The sequence below is a fragment of the Salmo salar genome, chromosome ssa03 (genome assembly GCF_905237065.1).
Source record: "Salmo salar chromosome ssa03, Ssal_v3.1, whole genome shotgun sequence".
Lineage (NCBI taxonomy): Eukaryota > Metazoa > Chordata > Actinopteri > Salmoniformes > Salmonidae > Salmo > Salmo salar.
The window spans coordinates 46,922,023-46,936,785 of record NC_059444.1 but is presented as its reverse complement, the minus strand read 5'-3'; the positions used below and the strand labels follow the sequence as shown (position 1 = coordinate 46,936,785).

At 42.0% G+C, this 14,763-nt stretch overlaps 1 protein-coding gene across 1 annotated transcript; it reads right to left on the bottom strand.

Moving 5' to 3' along the window:
• Nucleotides 1-529: 529 nt before the first annotated feature.
• On the bottom strand, nucleotides 530-3,936 carry LOC106600653 (uncharacterized). Its single transcript, XM_014192158.2, has 5 exons — nucleotides 3,319-3,936; nucleotides 2,240-2,374; nucleotides 1,833-1,889; nucleotides 1,369-1,518; nucleotides 530-1,225 (listed from the first exon to the last, which is right to left on the bottom strand). Exons 1-5 carry the CDS (start codon nucleotides 3,319-3,321, stop codon nucleotides 1,088-1,090), a joined length of 483 nt encoding a protein of 160 aa, XP_014047633.1. The 5' UTR covers nucleotides 3,322-3,936; the 3' UTR covers nucleotides 530-1,087.
• Nucleotides 3,937-14,763: the final 10,827 nt, after the last annotated feature.

Here is a 14,763-nt window from a genome sequence, read left to right as displayed (position 1 = left end):
GAAATAATCTGTCTGTAAACAATTGTTGGAAAAATGACTTGTGTCAGGCACAAAGGAGATGTCCTAACCGACTTCCCAAAACTATAGTTTGTTAACAAGAAATTTGTGGAGTGGTTGAAAATGACTCCAACCTAAGTGTATGTAAACTTTGGATTTCAACTGTATGTGTTATTGATAGATGCACACACGCACTTCATGTTAATGTTTTTAAATGTATGTCAATTGTAACGTTTTTTTCTGTCATGTCTTTTTCATTATGTGTCGAACCCCAGTAAGACTAGTTGTCACCATTGATGTCCGTTAATTGGGAGCATAATAAATCAAATCAAAAATCTAAATTCTTCTTTGTCTTTTTTCTTCCTCCTCTTTGTCTTCGGTATAATGGAGTTCACACACATGTCCATGCCGCCACCTGCTGTAGCAGTTTTTTTGTCCATTTTGATAACAACTTCACATCAAAAGAGAATAAAACAGTTGATATCTAGTAATAGCCTATGTATTGATAATTAAAGGAATAAAAAACAAATGGTGCAGTTTGAGAAACCTTTATTAGCTGTGGGCAGCTTGAATAACTGATTAATTTTATAGAACAGCACCAAATATGTTTAAGAAAAAGGATCGCAATCTCTGGATTATGAGATAATATATTTTTTATGTGTGTGCACAAACTATTACAAGTAAATATTTTAATTGCATTGTATACCATCCTCTAACAACCATTATTAAAGGTAGAGTCAGCAAAATGTCATCGCCTCGAGCAACACCGGAGATATTGAGATGAGAGATGCAGCATTTCGCTCTCACGCTGTCAGACACAGTATCTGTCCATGTGCACGGGTTTGCTTCACGCTGTTTACTTTCTGCATCTACGTCATATCGCTGAGTCTACCTTTAATTCAGATGATCTATTGTGCGCTGTAGTTTATAGATGAGGAACTACAGTATAAGAAGAAAGGCCATAAACAGAGAGCACCATCCCTGACATACAAATGTGGTTCTACTATACAAAATGAGAACCAAATTAAACACAATCCATACAGGCTCTTTTTTAAACAATTGGGAAAATGAAAAACATAGTATTTCCCATTCATTTTGTGGGCAAGTACACACTCTGCAGCTTCTGCCAACAGTCTATCAGTGCTCTGATGAGTCTTATCCTCTTCTTCTTCTTTCCCTTCGTTCTCTGGGAAGTCACACACGGGGCAGCTCTCTTCTGTCTTCTCACCTGAAAGAAAGCTAAATACTGAAGATCCATCTCATGCCAATACATCGTCATTGACTGATAATACCTCATTTATTCATGTTTATTATGATTATAAAACTGAAAATGTAAGTGACAAAAGTTCCTGTCTTTAAGATTGGCCTCACCAGGTCAGTGTGTTTGCAGTTCTGTCTGATCAGCTGTTCCATCATCTCCACTGGCTTCTCCATGCCCCCCTGTTGTCTAATGCCCTGCCTGCGGCCCTGGCACAGGAACTGCTGAGTCATACCATGGATGGAGCGCAAAACGTGCTGCACCTGCCATTAACAAGCATAGGAAAACAGTGAATTAGGCCTACTGTCAAATAAGAGATACACATAGGAGATACATGTTGTTTAATGCTTGTGTTATCATCAGACACACATTTTATTGTATACCTTCAATCAGTCATTCATTCAGCAAATCAAACAACCAAATCACGTTCTTATTGTAGTATAAGGCAAGGCCATAGGGGTAATTGTTGTCACAGAAGGGCATTAGCTACATCCCCTGTCCATGGTGCTGAAACTTGAGGGTTCCATTCAGTATAGATGGTCTCACACACACACACACACACACACACACACACTACCTTTCCTGAGGGACAACGGTCCCTCTCTTTGGATGTGTCAAAATTGCCAGTCAGATTCTGTTCCAATAAAGCAAACAAACCGTTAGACAATAAAATAATATAACATTCATAAGGCAAACCAGTGGAGGGCAGTCAAAAACAAGTATTCACTGTACAGACACACCCACTTCTCCAAGTGAGGGTGCCAACTGCATTATATTATATGGTGGCTCAAATTATAGTGCCAGAGTTATTGAATACGTTTTGCTCACGTGTAAATTTTGCACCTGACATTTTCCAGGGACAATATAAAAGGTAGAACAAATTAATATAGATAAAACTGAACTAATGGTTAAGTGTGAGATTAATCCAGTTTGATTTTATGAACAGTAGGCTAACACACTTTGACGTTGTGAAGGCCCACATACCAAATTCTGAAGTTCAACGAAGATGAGTTCTCTGTATGAGCCGAGTATCTCCGAATAGTTGCACCTGCGCTTAGTGTAGGAGACACCCAACAGCAGAAACACCAAGACGCTACGGAGCACAGGCCCGTTCACACACTGAAACATTTAGTAGTGCATGAGTTAGGACATAGCAGGCAGTTAGATTGTTTTAATTCACGTCTTAGTTTAATGTATAGCACAGTTGGGGATGGGGTCCATTCATGTAAATAAAATGTAAAAACAACTTAATGATTAGGGTTTTTTCTCCACCGCAAACGGTTTAATTTTGAACTGTTGATCATGCTTATATATAGGCGTATTATGGACAGTTTACGCAGAGTTAAAATCAACTAATGTTTAGACTTTTTCTCCACCCTAAACTGTTTCATTTTTAACTGTTGATCATGATTAAATATAGACTTATACTTATTACGCACAGTTTACACACTCTCGTACGCCCAACACATGTTATTACTGGGCGCAACGGTGCACAATAAGTAGGCTATACGTCTGTATTTAACAATGATCAACAGTACAAAATGGAACAGTTTAGGGTGGAGAAAAAAACTAAACATTAGTTGGTTTTACATTTTATCTAGATTTTTTTTATTTCAAATTTCACCTTTATTTAACCATGTAAGCTAGTTGAGAACAAGTTTTCATTTACAACTGCGACCTGGCCAAGATATAGCAAAGCAGTTCGACACGTACAACAACAACATAGAGTTACATGGAATAAACAAGCGTACAGTCAATAATACAATAGAAAAAAAGTCTATATACAGTGTGTGCAAATGGCGTGAATAAATAGGCCATAGTAGCGAAGTAATTACAATTTAGCAAATGAACACTGAAGTGCTAAATAGCAGATGATGATGTGAAAGTAGAAATACTGGTGTGCAAAAGAGCAGAAAAGTAAATTAAAACAATATGGGGATGAGGTAGGTAGATTGGGTGGGCAATGAATGGATCCCATCCCCAAGTGTGCTTTCCATTAAACTAAGGCAGCACCCATCGTTACGCAGGTATGCATCACCTGTCAGAAGGGAATGGCCACCTACCATTTATCATTTTCTATAAGATGTTCTTCAGACGAGCAAATCCCTGTCCTCGGGAGCCAGCAAGAGCGGTGGGAGTTATTCATGGTAGGGCTGCGTACATTGTATCCAAACGGTAAGTCGCCTATGTGGTTGTTTAAATACGGTTTAATGTAAAAAGTCAACGCGTTGGCAAGCGGACCCAGGATGTGCCGTGGTTTTCCCGAAGATGCGTGGTTACCAACATTGCTGAATTCCCGTTGGCGTCTTTAGTTTCCCTCTCCGTCATGGGTTGCTGGCGCTGGGCTTAGGATTTCACCAAACTCCAGTCCCATCAAGTCGAGAAAAACTTCCGCGATCAATCACATTTTCAGTTTCTTTCGGTTTCGTTGGAGAGAAACTATTGGCGCAGGGTATCAATGTCGACAGGTTTAGGTTAGATGCACTTTAGAGACCTCGAAATAATTTGGGTCATGCGTAATAATAGAATAATGCTGACACTGTTGTATTCAAACTGTTGAATTCAAGTCAAAGAAATGTATTGTGAATTTACACTGAGTATACCAAACATTAGGAACACCTTCCTAATATTGAGTTGCATCCCCCCCCTTTTTCCCTCAGAACATCCGTAATTCGTTGGGGTTTGGACTCCACAAGGTGTCAAAAGCGTTCCACAGGGATGCTGGCCCATGTCGACTCCAATGCTTCCCACAGTTGTGTCAAGTTAGCTTGATACATACGGGAAACAGTTGCAACCTGGTCTCAGAGCATTTCATATTATTCTGTAAGTAAATCCGAGACACTCCATTTAGTATGATATGGTATGGTTTGGTATGGTTACATAAGACAGATGGTTGCTGCAACAAAAGGAGGGTGGTTGGTTAGTTATGTCTAGCAACCCAAAGGTTGCGAGTTTGAATCTCGTCTGGACAATTTTGGCTAATTATCAACTTTTCAACTACTTACTACTTTTTAGCTACTTTGCAACTAGTTAGCATGTCAGCTAACCCATCCCCTACCCTTAACCCTTTTAGCTAAATTTAACCCATTAACCTAACTCCTAAGCTTAACCCATTAACCTAACTCCTAAGCTTAACCCATTAACCTAACTCCTAAGCTTAACCCATTAACCTAAATCCTAAACTGAACCCATTAACCTAACTCCTAAGCTTAACCCATTAACCTAACTCCTAAGCTTAACCCATTAACCTAACTCCTAAGCTTAACCCATTAACCTAACTCCTAAGCTTATCCCATTAACCTAACTCCTAAGCTTAACCCATTAATCTAACTCTTAAGCTTAACCCATTAAAACCTGTTGGGGCTAGGGGGCAGTATTTGCACAGCCGGATAAAAAACGTACCCGATTTAATCTGGATACTACTCCTGCCCAGTAACTAGAATATGCATATAATTAGTAGATTTGGATAGAAAACACTCTAAAGTTTCTAAAACTGTTTGAATGGTGTCTGTGAGTATAACAGAACTCATATGGCAGGCAAAAACCTGAGAAGATTCCATGCAGGAAGTGGAAATCTGATTTGTGGAATCACCTTCAACACTTTGCCTATGAAACACACCGTGAGTTAGGATTCATTTAGCACTTCCTAAGGCTTCCACTAGATGTCAACAGTCTTTACAAAGTGGTTTGAGTCTGCTCCGGTAAAAACTGACCGAACGAGAGGCCTGGAAAGTTGGTCATAGACGGAGGGCCATTACTACTATGACGCGGGCGCCCGTGGGTACCCTCTCGTTCCGAAACGTTTAGTAAGACAATGCAATCGTCCGCCTTGAATATTATTGAAGCTCTGATTGAAAAAGGCCCTAAAGATTTATGTTATACAACGTTTGACATGTTTGAACATTCGTGACGACAAGTCCCGCGCGCCTCGTACATTTTGAGTAGCCTTCGGAATGCGCTAACAAGAAGGAGCTATTGGGACATAAATTATTAACTTTTTCGAACAAAACTACATTTGTTGTGGACCTGGGATTCCTGGAAGTGCCTTCTGTGAAGATAATCAAAGGTAAGTGAATATTTACAATAGTATATTTGATTTTAGATGACTCCAAGATGGCGCTAACCTGTATCGCCTAGCCTATTTTTCTGAGCCTAGCACCTCGTTTATTGCAAAGTGTGATTTCCCAGTAAAGTTATTTTTAAATCTGGCAATGCGGTTGCATTCACGAGATGTTAATCTATAATTCTTTGAATGACAATATTATATTGGACCAATGTTTTCGAATAGTAATTTTGTAAATTGTAGTGCTGATTCACCGGAAGCATTTGAGGGAAAATATTTTCTGAACATCACGCGCCGATGTAAAATGCTGTTTTTATATATAAATGTGAACTTTATCGAACAAAAAATGCATGTATTGTGTAACATGATGACCTAGGAGTGTCATCAGATGAAGATTGTCAAAGGTTAGTGCTGCATTTAGCTGTGCTTTGGGTATTTGTGATGCATGCACGTTTCTTTGAAAACGGCAGTGTGATTATTTTTGGCAGGGTACTCTCCTAACATAATCTAATGTTTTGCTTTTGCTGTAAAGCCTTTTTGAAATCGGACAACGTGGTTCGATTCAGGAGAAGTGCATCTATAAAATGGTGTAAAATAGTCATATGTTTGAGTTATAGCATTTATGAGGTATTTGTATTTCACGCGACGCGATTCCACTGGCTGTTGACTAGGGTGGGACGCAAACGTCCCAGGTTCCCAGACAGGTTAATCTAACTCTTAAGGTTAACCCATCAACCTAACTCATAAACTTAACCCATTAACCTAACTCATAAACTTAACCCATTAACCTAACTCCTAAACTTAACCCTAACCCCTAGCCTAGCTAATGTTTTCCACCTAGCTAGAATTTGTAACATATCAAACATTTTACAAATTCATAACATGTAATACGAATTATAATTTGTAACATGTCATATGAAATAGGTGATGGACAGCCACAAATTAATAAATACCATACGAAACGTAACACACTGTATCATACTAAATTGAGTGTTTCTTAGATATACGTACAGAATAATACAAAATGCTCTGAGAGAAGGTTGCACAAACCGTTGAACCATGCACCTACTACCATACCCAGTTCAAATGCACTTCAATCTTTTTGTCTTGCCCATTCACCCTCAGAATGGCACACATACACAATCCATGTGTCACGGGTGTCGTTGGGTAGAGACGACCAAAACGCTGCAGGAATGTGGATGCTCATCTTGATTAATTTATTAAATAAAGTGAACACCAAAAACAACAAAAACGAAGAACGACAGAAGACAGTTTAACAGGCTAAAGTAACAGCAGTGCTAAAGATAACTACCCACAACTAAACAGGTGAAAACCAGCATATTAAATATGACTCCCAATCAGAAACAACGATGAACGGCTGTTCCTGATCGAGAGCCACACAGACTACAAAGAAATATGCAAACTAGAAAACCATAGAAAACCAACACTAAATCATACACAAAAACCCCGGACTACCTAAACCAAACACCCCTTCAATATTCACACACAACCTGAACCACACAAAACAAATATCCCTCTGCCACGTCCTGACCAAATATATAATACAAATACTCCCTCTACTGGTCAGGACGTGACAGTACACCCCCCCCTCCCCCAAAGGTGCAGACCCCGGATGCACCTCACACAAAAAAACAACAACATACCCCAAAACAAACAAAATAATCCCCTAAACTAAAGGGAGGGAAGGGAGGGTGGCTGCCGTCAACAACGGCACCTGTGCTACATCCCCCCTCCCCAACCCACCTATACTGGAGGTGGCTCAGGTTCTGGCCTACTGTCCTCCAGACTGTAGGCAGACTTTCTTGGCTCCGGAGAGTAGGCAGACTCACTCGGTTCCGGGTCGTAGGCAGACTTATTCAGTTCCGAGCTGTAGGCAGACACACAATTCAAAGTTATATTGTAACTCAATCAGTTCCCGGATCGCAGGCAGACTCACTCGGTTCCGGATCGCAGGCAGACTCACTCGGTTCCGGATCGCAGGCAGACTCACTCGGTTCCGGATCGCAGGCAGACTCACTCGGTTCCGGATCGCAGGCAGACTCACTCGGTTCCGGATCGCAGGCAGACTCACTCGGTTCCGGATCGCAGGCAGACTCACTCGGTTCCGGATCGCAGGCAGACTCACTCGGTTCCGGATCGCAGGCAGACTCACTCGGTTCTGCACAGTGGGCCATCTCCTTTGGTTCCGAACTGTAGGCCATCTCACTCGGTTCTGCACAGTGGGCCGTCTCCCTTGGTTCCGAACTGTAGGCCGTCTCACTCGGTTCCGGGCTTAACACTCGCACCGGATAGTCATGACGGGGCACTGTTGCCGAATACTCTGGACGGGGCACTGTTGTCGGATACTCTGGACGGGGTACTGTCTCCGGACACTCTGGACGGGGCACTGATTCCGGAAGCTCGAGGCTGGGCTGACGCACTGGAAGCCTGATGCGCGGGGCTGGTAGTGGAGGTACCAGGCTGGAGACACGCACCCTAGGGCTAGTGCGGGAAGCAGGTGCAGGCCGAAGGAACTAATATTACGCACCGGAAGCCTGATGCGTGGTGCTGGTACTGGAACTGCCAGTTTGAGAACACGCACCTCATGGCTAGTGCGAGGAGCGGAAACAGGCTGAGTAGGACTAGGCTGACTCACTGGAAGCTTGATGCGTGGTGCTGGCACTGGACGTGCCAGACTAGGGGTTTGCACTTCCGGGTCAGCATGAGAGGCGGGAACTGGAAAAACTGAGCCATGGAGGCGCACAGGCGGTCTTGATCGCACCTCCTGCACAACCCGTCCTGGCTGGATGGAACTAGCAGCCCTGTACGAGCGGGGTGCTAGTACAGCCCTATTTGGCCTATTTGGTAAAAGACCAAGTCCATATTATGGCAAGAACAGCTCAATTAAGCAAAGAAAAATGACAGTCCATCATTACATGAAGGTCAGTCAACCGGGAAATTTTCAAGAACTTTGAAAGTTTCTTCAAGTGCAGGACCGCCACAGGAAAGGAAGAGTTACCTCTGCTGCAGAGGATAAGATCATTAGAGTTACCAGCCTCAGAAATTACAGCCCCAAAAAATGCTTCATAGAGTTCAAGTAACAGACACATCTCAACATCAACTGTTCAGAGGAGACTGCGTGAATCAGGCCTTCATGGTCGAATTGCTGCAAAGAAACCACTACTAAAGGACACCAATAAGAAGAGACTTGCAAGACGAAGAGACTTGTTTGGGCCAAGAAACACAATCAGTGTCTACGACCTGTGGAAATCTGTCTTTTGGTCTGATGCGTCCAACTTTGAGATTTGTGGTTCCAACAGCCTTGTCTTTTTGAGATGCAGAATAGATGAACGGTTTGGTTCCCACCATGAAGCATGGAGGTGGAGGTGTGATGGTGTGGGGGTGCTTAACTGGTGACACTGTCTGTGATTTATTTAGAATTCAAGAAACACTTAACCTGTCTGGGATAGGGGGCAGTATTTTCACGGCTGGATAAAAAATGTCCCCGATTTAAACTGGTTACTACTATGGCCCAGAAACTAGAATATGCATATTATTAGTAGATCTGGATAGAAAACACTCTAAAGTTTCTAAAACTGTTTGAATGGTGTCTGTGAGTATAACAGAACTCATATGGCAGGCAAAAACCTGAGGAAATTCCAAGCAGGAAGTGGCCTGTCTGACAATTTGTAGTCCTTCTGTTGCATCTCTATCGAAATTACAGTATCTGTGCTGTTACGTGTCACTTTCTAAGGCTTCCATTGGCTCTCTAAAGCGTTCAGAAACCGGATTGACGCGTCTCCTGTCTCTGGGCAGATAACAGCAGCTCAGTTTATCAGTGGACTGCCTGGTGACAGTGAGACTGGAGATGCGTGTTCACGAGACCTCGCCATTTTTTTCTTTCCCTCTTTGAATAAATACAACGTTGTCCGGTTGGAATATTATCGCTATTTTACGAGAAAAATAGCATAAAAATGTATTTTAAACAGCGTTTGACATGGTTCTAAGTACGGTAAAGAAACATTTTGAAATGTTTTGTCACGAAATGCATGCGCGTTACCCTTTGGATAGTGACCTGAACGCACAAACAAAATGGAGGTATTTGGATATAACTATGGATTATTTGGAACCAAAACAACATTTGTTGTTGAAGTAGAAGTCCTGGGAGTGCATTCTGACGAAGAACAGCAAAGGTAATCCAATTTTTCTTATAGTAATTCTGAGTTTAGTGAGCCCCGAAGTTGGCGGGTGTCTGAATAGCTATGTACTCAGAATATTGCAAAATGTGCTTTCACGGAAAAGCTATTTTAAAATCTGACATAGCAATTGCATAAAGGAGTTCTGTATCTATAATTCTTAAAATAATTGTTATGTATTTTGTCAACGTTTATGATGAGTAATTTAGTAAATTCACCGGAAGTTTTCGGTGGGTATGCTAGTTCTGAACATCACATGCTAATGTAAAAAGCAGGTTTTTGATATAAATATGAACTTGATTGAACAAAACATGCATGTATTGTATAACATAATGTCCTAGGAGTGTCATCTGATGAAGATCATCAAAGGTTAGTGCTGCATTTAGCTGTGGTTTGGGTTTTTGTGACATATATGCTTGCTTTGAAAATGGCTGTGTGATTATTTTTGACTGGGTACTCTCCTGACATAATCTAATGTTTTGCTTTCGCTGTAAAGCCTTTTTGAAATCTGACAACGTGGTTGGATTAACGAGAGTCTTATCTTTGAAATGGTGTAAAATAGTCATATGTTTGAGAAATGGAAGTTATAGCATTTTTAAGGTATTTGTATTTCGCGCCACGCGATTCCACTGGCTGTTGAATAGAGTGGGACGCTAACGTCCCACCTAGCCCAGAGAGGTCAACCAGCATGGCTACCACTGCATTCTGCAGCAATACACCATCCCATCTGGTTTGCGCTTAGTGGGACTATCATTTGTTTTTCAACAGGACAATGACCCAACACACACCTCCAGTCTGTGTTAGGGTTATTTGACCAAGAAAGAGAGTGATGGAGTGCTGCATCAGATAACCTGGCCTCACAATCACCCGACCTCAACCCAAATTAGATGGTTTGGAATGAGTTGGACTGCAGAGTGAAGGAAAAGCAGCCAACAAGTGCTCAGCATATGTGGGAACTCCTTCAAGACTGTTGGAAAAGCATTCCAGGTGAAGCTGGTTGAGAGAATGCCAACAGTGTGCAAAGCTGTCATCAAGGCAATGGGTGGCTAAGCAGGGCAGACATGTCTTACTATTAGTTAAATATCAATTGTTAACCATTAATATAAAATAAACCAGATAAATATGTAATTTTTCTATCACACAAGGCACACCTGTTGAAATGCATTCCAGGTGACTGTCTCATGAAGATGGTTGAGAGAATGCCAAGAGTGTGCAAAGCTGTCATCAAGGCAAAGGGTGGCTACTTTGAAGAATCTCAAATGTAAAATATATTTTGATTTGTTTAACACTTTTTTGGTTAGTACATGATTCCATATGTGTTATTTCATAGTTTTGATGTCTTCACTATTATTATACAATGTAGATAATAGTGAAAATAAAGAAAAACTCTTGAATAAGTAGGTGTGTCCAAACCTTTGACTGGTACTGTATGTAGCAGAGTTGAAGAAACGGTCTGAGTTTGGAGTGAACCTAAATGAAACGTTAAGGGATATATTCTAGTGTGGACTAAAACATGAATACATTCAGAAATGTTTGTTCACAGAATCAAATCTCACTTTTGAAAAGGCTGTTGAAATTGCTGTAGCTATGGAAATGGTTACCAAAGATGCAATTGAGTTGCAAAGTAAAATAAATACTGACCTCTTCACAAACTTCCCTGCACAAGTTCACGCAGCAGACAATACCCCCGTGTGGCCAGAAAATACAACATGGTCACAAAGCAGAGGACTGCTGTTTGAAAGACGAAATTTGTCACAAATTGAATAGACCGGGTCACATTCAAAGAGCATGCAGAGAAAAATGCAGTCACAACAGGAAAACTGAGAAAATGAAAGGGTTGTTGAATGCACTAGCAGAGAACAGTGGCAGTGATTCAGATGAACGGTTAATTGGTACAATGGAGTTAAACACAATGACTTCTCCCAGCAGTAGCATAATATGGGTGACACCAGAAATCGAAGGCAAACCCATCAAAATGGAGCTGGACAAAGGATCTGATCTGCATTGTCTATAATTTCCACTACTGTCTACAATGAGCACTTCAAGGCTATCAAGCTGAAGGACACAAATGTGTTGCTGAAGACATACTCAGAAGAGAGATTGAGCCCAATGGGGGCATTGCAGGTCAGAGTAAGTTATGGGGAGCAAACACAGCAGTTACAACTGTATCTGGTGCCTGGAACAGCCCCCCATTATAGCTGAACTGATATGACTTGAAAATGCTCCACACGTCCTTGCCTAATCAGAAAGGCACAGACCAAACACATATACGACATTGTTTTCGCTGATCTGATGGGAACAGTAAAAGGCTTCACAGCCAAACTCGTACTGAGAGATGATGCATCCCCAAAATTATGCAAAGCTTGATCTGTTCCATACTCCCTGAGACCAAAGGTGGAAGCGGAAATTGATTGCTTACAGGATACAGGCATCCTGACGAAAGTGGACAGAAGCAAATGGGAAGCACCCATTGTTCCTATTGTAAAGAAAGACGGGTCTGTTAGAATGTGTGGGGACTTCAAGGTAACTGTGAATTCAATGTTGCATGTGGACCAATACCCCCTGCCACGTCTGGATGACATCTTTGTTGCACTAGCTGGTGGGAAACAAGATAGTGTTCTGTGGACATGAAATCAACCACAATGGATTGCACAAAACACAGGACAAAAATCGATGCAGTGGTACAGGCACCACGACAGCAAAATGTGACAGAAGTGAGATCTTTCACTGGACTGACCAATTACTACAGAAGATTCCTCCCAAACTTTTCAGCAGGACTCCAGCCTCTCAATCAGCTCCTGGAAAAGAATAGGACATATCAGTGGACAGAACAGTGTGAAAATTGAGGCAAAACGGCTCATCAAATCTGAACAGGTCCTGATGTATCACAAACCTGAACTGCCAGTGAAGTTGACTTGTGATGTGTCCCCTTATGGCTTAGGGGCCCTCCTTTCAAACACACTGAAAGATGGGTCAGAGGGCAGTGGCCTTTGCATCACAAACATTGAATGATGCACTGGCGCGAGTGTGGGGTGTCAATAAATCCCATGCATACTTATATGGGAAGCGTTTCACGCTGGTTTACGGATCACCAGCTGTTGCTTTCCATTTTGAGTAAAAAAAAAAGCATTCTGGCAATGACAGTGGCCAGGTTACAATGATACGCCTTGTTCCTTGGACAGGAACTGATGGTGCGATACTACAGAAGGGGAGGTAAAAGGACAAGAGGGACCCAAAACTTACCAGATTCAAGTGAGCCCAGACACAATGTGGCAGCGTTACATTAACCAAATGCATTCCACAGAAAACAGCACAACAATCAAGAGAGAACAGGCACAGAGAGATCCTGGGAGTGACACACAGGGAACTGTAGAGGACAGTGGGGCAATACAGAGACCTTAGACTGAAAGAAGGGAATGTGTGGATGAATGTGCTGCTATAGCAGAAGCTATAATCGAGGATGTGCAGGAGCCTCCAGACAATCCAAGGCGCTACCAGACAGGCTGGACTTATAAACAAACAAACCAAGACTGTTCAAGTTCAAATCAAAGATGTAAATAACTACAACAAGTTCTGGGAAATGTTACAGTTGTGGTTTGGTAAAAGTAACTCTGATTGTATAAGGGAAGGAATGTTATGTTCTGATGTCCCATTTAAGAACAGAGCACCCTTGGTCATGCACAGTGTCGCTCTGTTATTCTTGTACTAACTAGCTTGAGTAAATGGGTTCACTTACTTGTATTCGGAGTCTTTCTTATTATATCCATTAGAAATAATCCCTGACGTTTTCTCATGCTCTGTCTCTTGTCTCTCTGCAGCAGACATAATGTGCAATATGTGTGGAACATCAAATCACAATACACATAGAATCGTGAGAACCGCAATGCATATTGTATAGGCACCTGTAACGGCTCTCGTTAGAAGGAGAAGTGGACCAAGGTGCAGCATGGTAAGTGTTCATGATACTTTATTTCAAGAAACACTCAAACAAGAATAACCAAAAGCAACAAAACGAAAGCGAACAGTTCCGTCAGGCACAGACACTAAACAGAAAATAACATCCCACAAACACAGGTGGAAAACAGGCTGCCTAAGTATGATTCCCAATCAGAGACAACGATAGACAGGTGCCTCTGATTGGGAACCACACTCGCCCAAAAACAAAGAAACAGAAAACATAGACTTTCCCACCCGAGTCACACCCTGACCTAACCAAACATAGAGAATAATAAGGATCTCTCCGGTCAGGGCGTGACAGCACCTAAGTATCGTTATAATATTATATTGTGAGGTCCCTGGCAATTCCAGCCCTACTGCCTATGTATGGTGTACATCTCGGTCAAGCAAATTAAACATTGTTTTACAGAGGATTAAAAAAACAGTACAATGGTCAAATTGTCATATTACCTGAGCTGGAATCAGGTAACTTTGTCTGCTCTAAGCATACCCACGGGTTTAAACAGTCATTAAAAAGCATTAAAATATATAGCAGCATTTTCTGATGCAATGGAGGACATGACATTTCACAATCCCATAAAAATAATGTTTAACAAAATACCCAGTTTTTCTTCTCCTTTTCCCAACGTGCTTTCACACGCTGTAAACATTGTAAATATGCAAATATTCTGTGTTGCTAGTGAACCATTGTCAACTCTCGTCACGCCAGGCACGTGTGTGTGTCCAAATAGACTGCTACTCTCTACGACTTTAAAAGGTGACAAGAGAGAACTTGGGGTGTGTGTCCGTGGTTAATGGACAGAGGGACATGGAGTCAGAAACACAGGTCCATACTATATACACACAGTTTCTGTCTGTCCAGCCTATGCCTCAGCAGGAGGTTTTGATCTTGGAGGCGACCTGTGTTAGGATCTCTCCAGTTTCCGTCTGTCCAGCCTATGCCTCAGCAGGTGGTTATTATCTTGGAGGCGACCTGTGTGAGTATCTCTCCAGTTTCCGTCTGTCCAGCCTATGCAGGTGTTTTTTTTTAACTTGGAGGCGACCTGTGTGAGGATCTCTCCAGTTTCCGTCTGTCCAGCCTATGCCTCTGCAGGTGGTTTTGATTTTGGAGGCGACCTGTGTGAGGATCTCTCCAGTTTCCGTCTGTCCAACCTATGCCTCAGAAGGTGTTTTTATCTTGGAGGCGACCTGTGTGAGTATCTCTCCAGTTTCCGTCTGTCCAGCCTATGCCTCTGCAGGTGTTTTTTTTTTACTTGGAGGCGACCTGTGTGAGGATCTCTCCAGTTTCCATC

Coding starts and splice junctions, on each gene's coding strand:
- LOC106600653 (XM_014192158.2), bottom strand. Junction 1,890..2,239: donor TCGTTGAACTTCAGAATTTG/GTATGTGGGCCT, acceptor TTATTGGAACAG/AATCTGACTGGCAATTTTGA. Junction 1,226..1,368: donor ACTGCAAACACACTGACCTG/GTGAGGCCAATC, acceptor GCTTTCTTTCAG/GTGAGAAGACAGAAGAGAGC.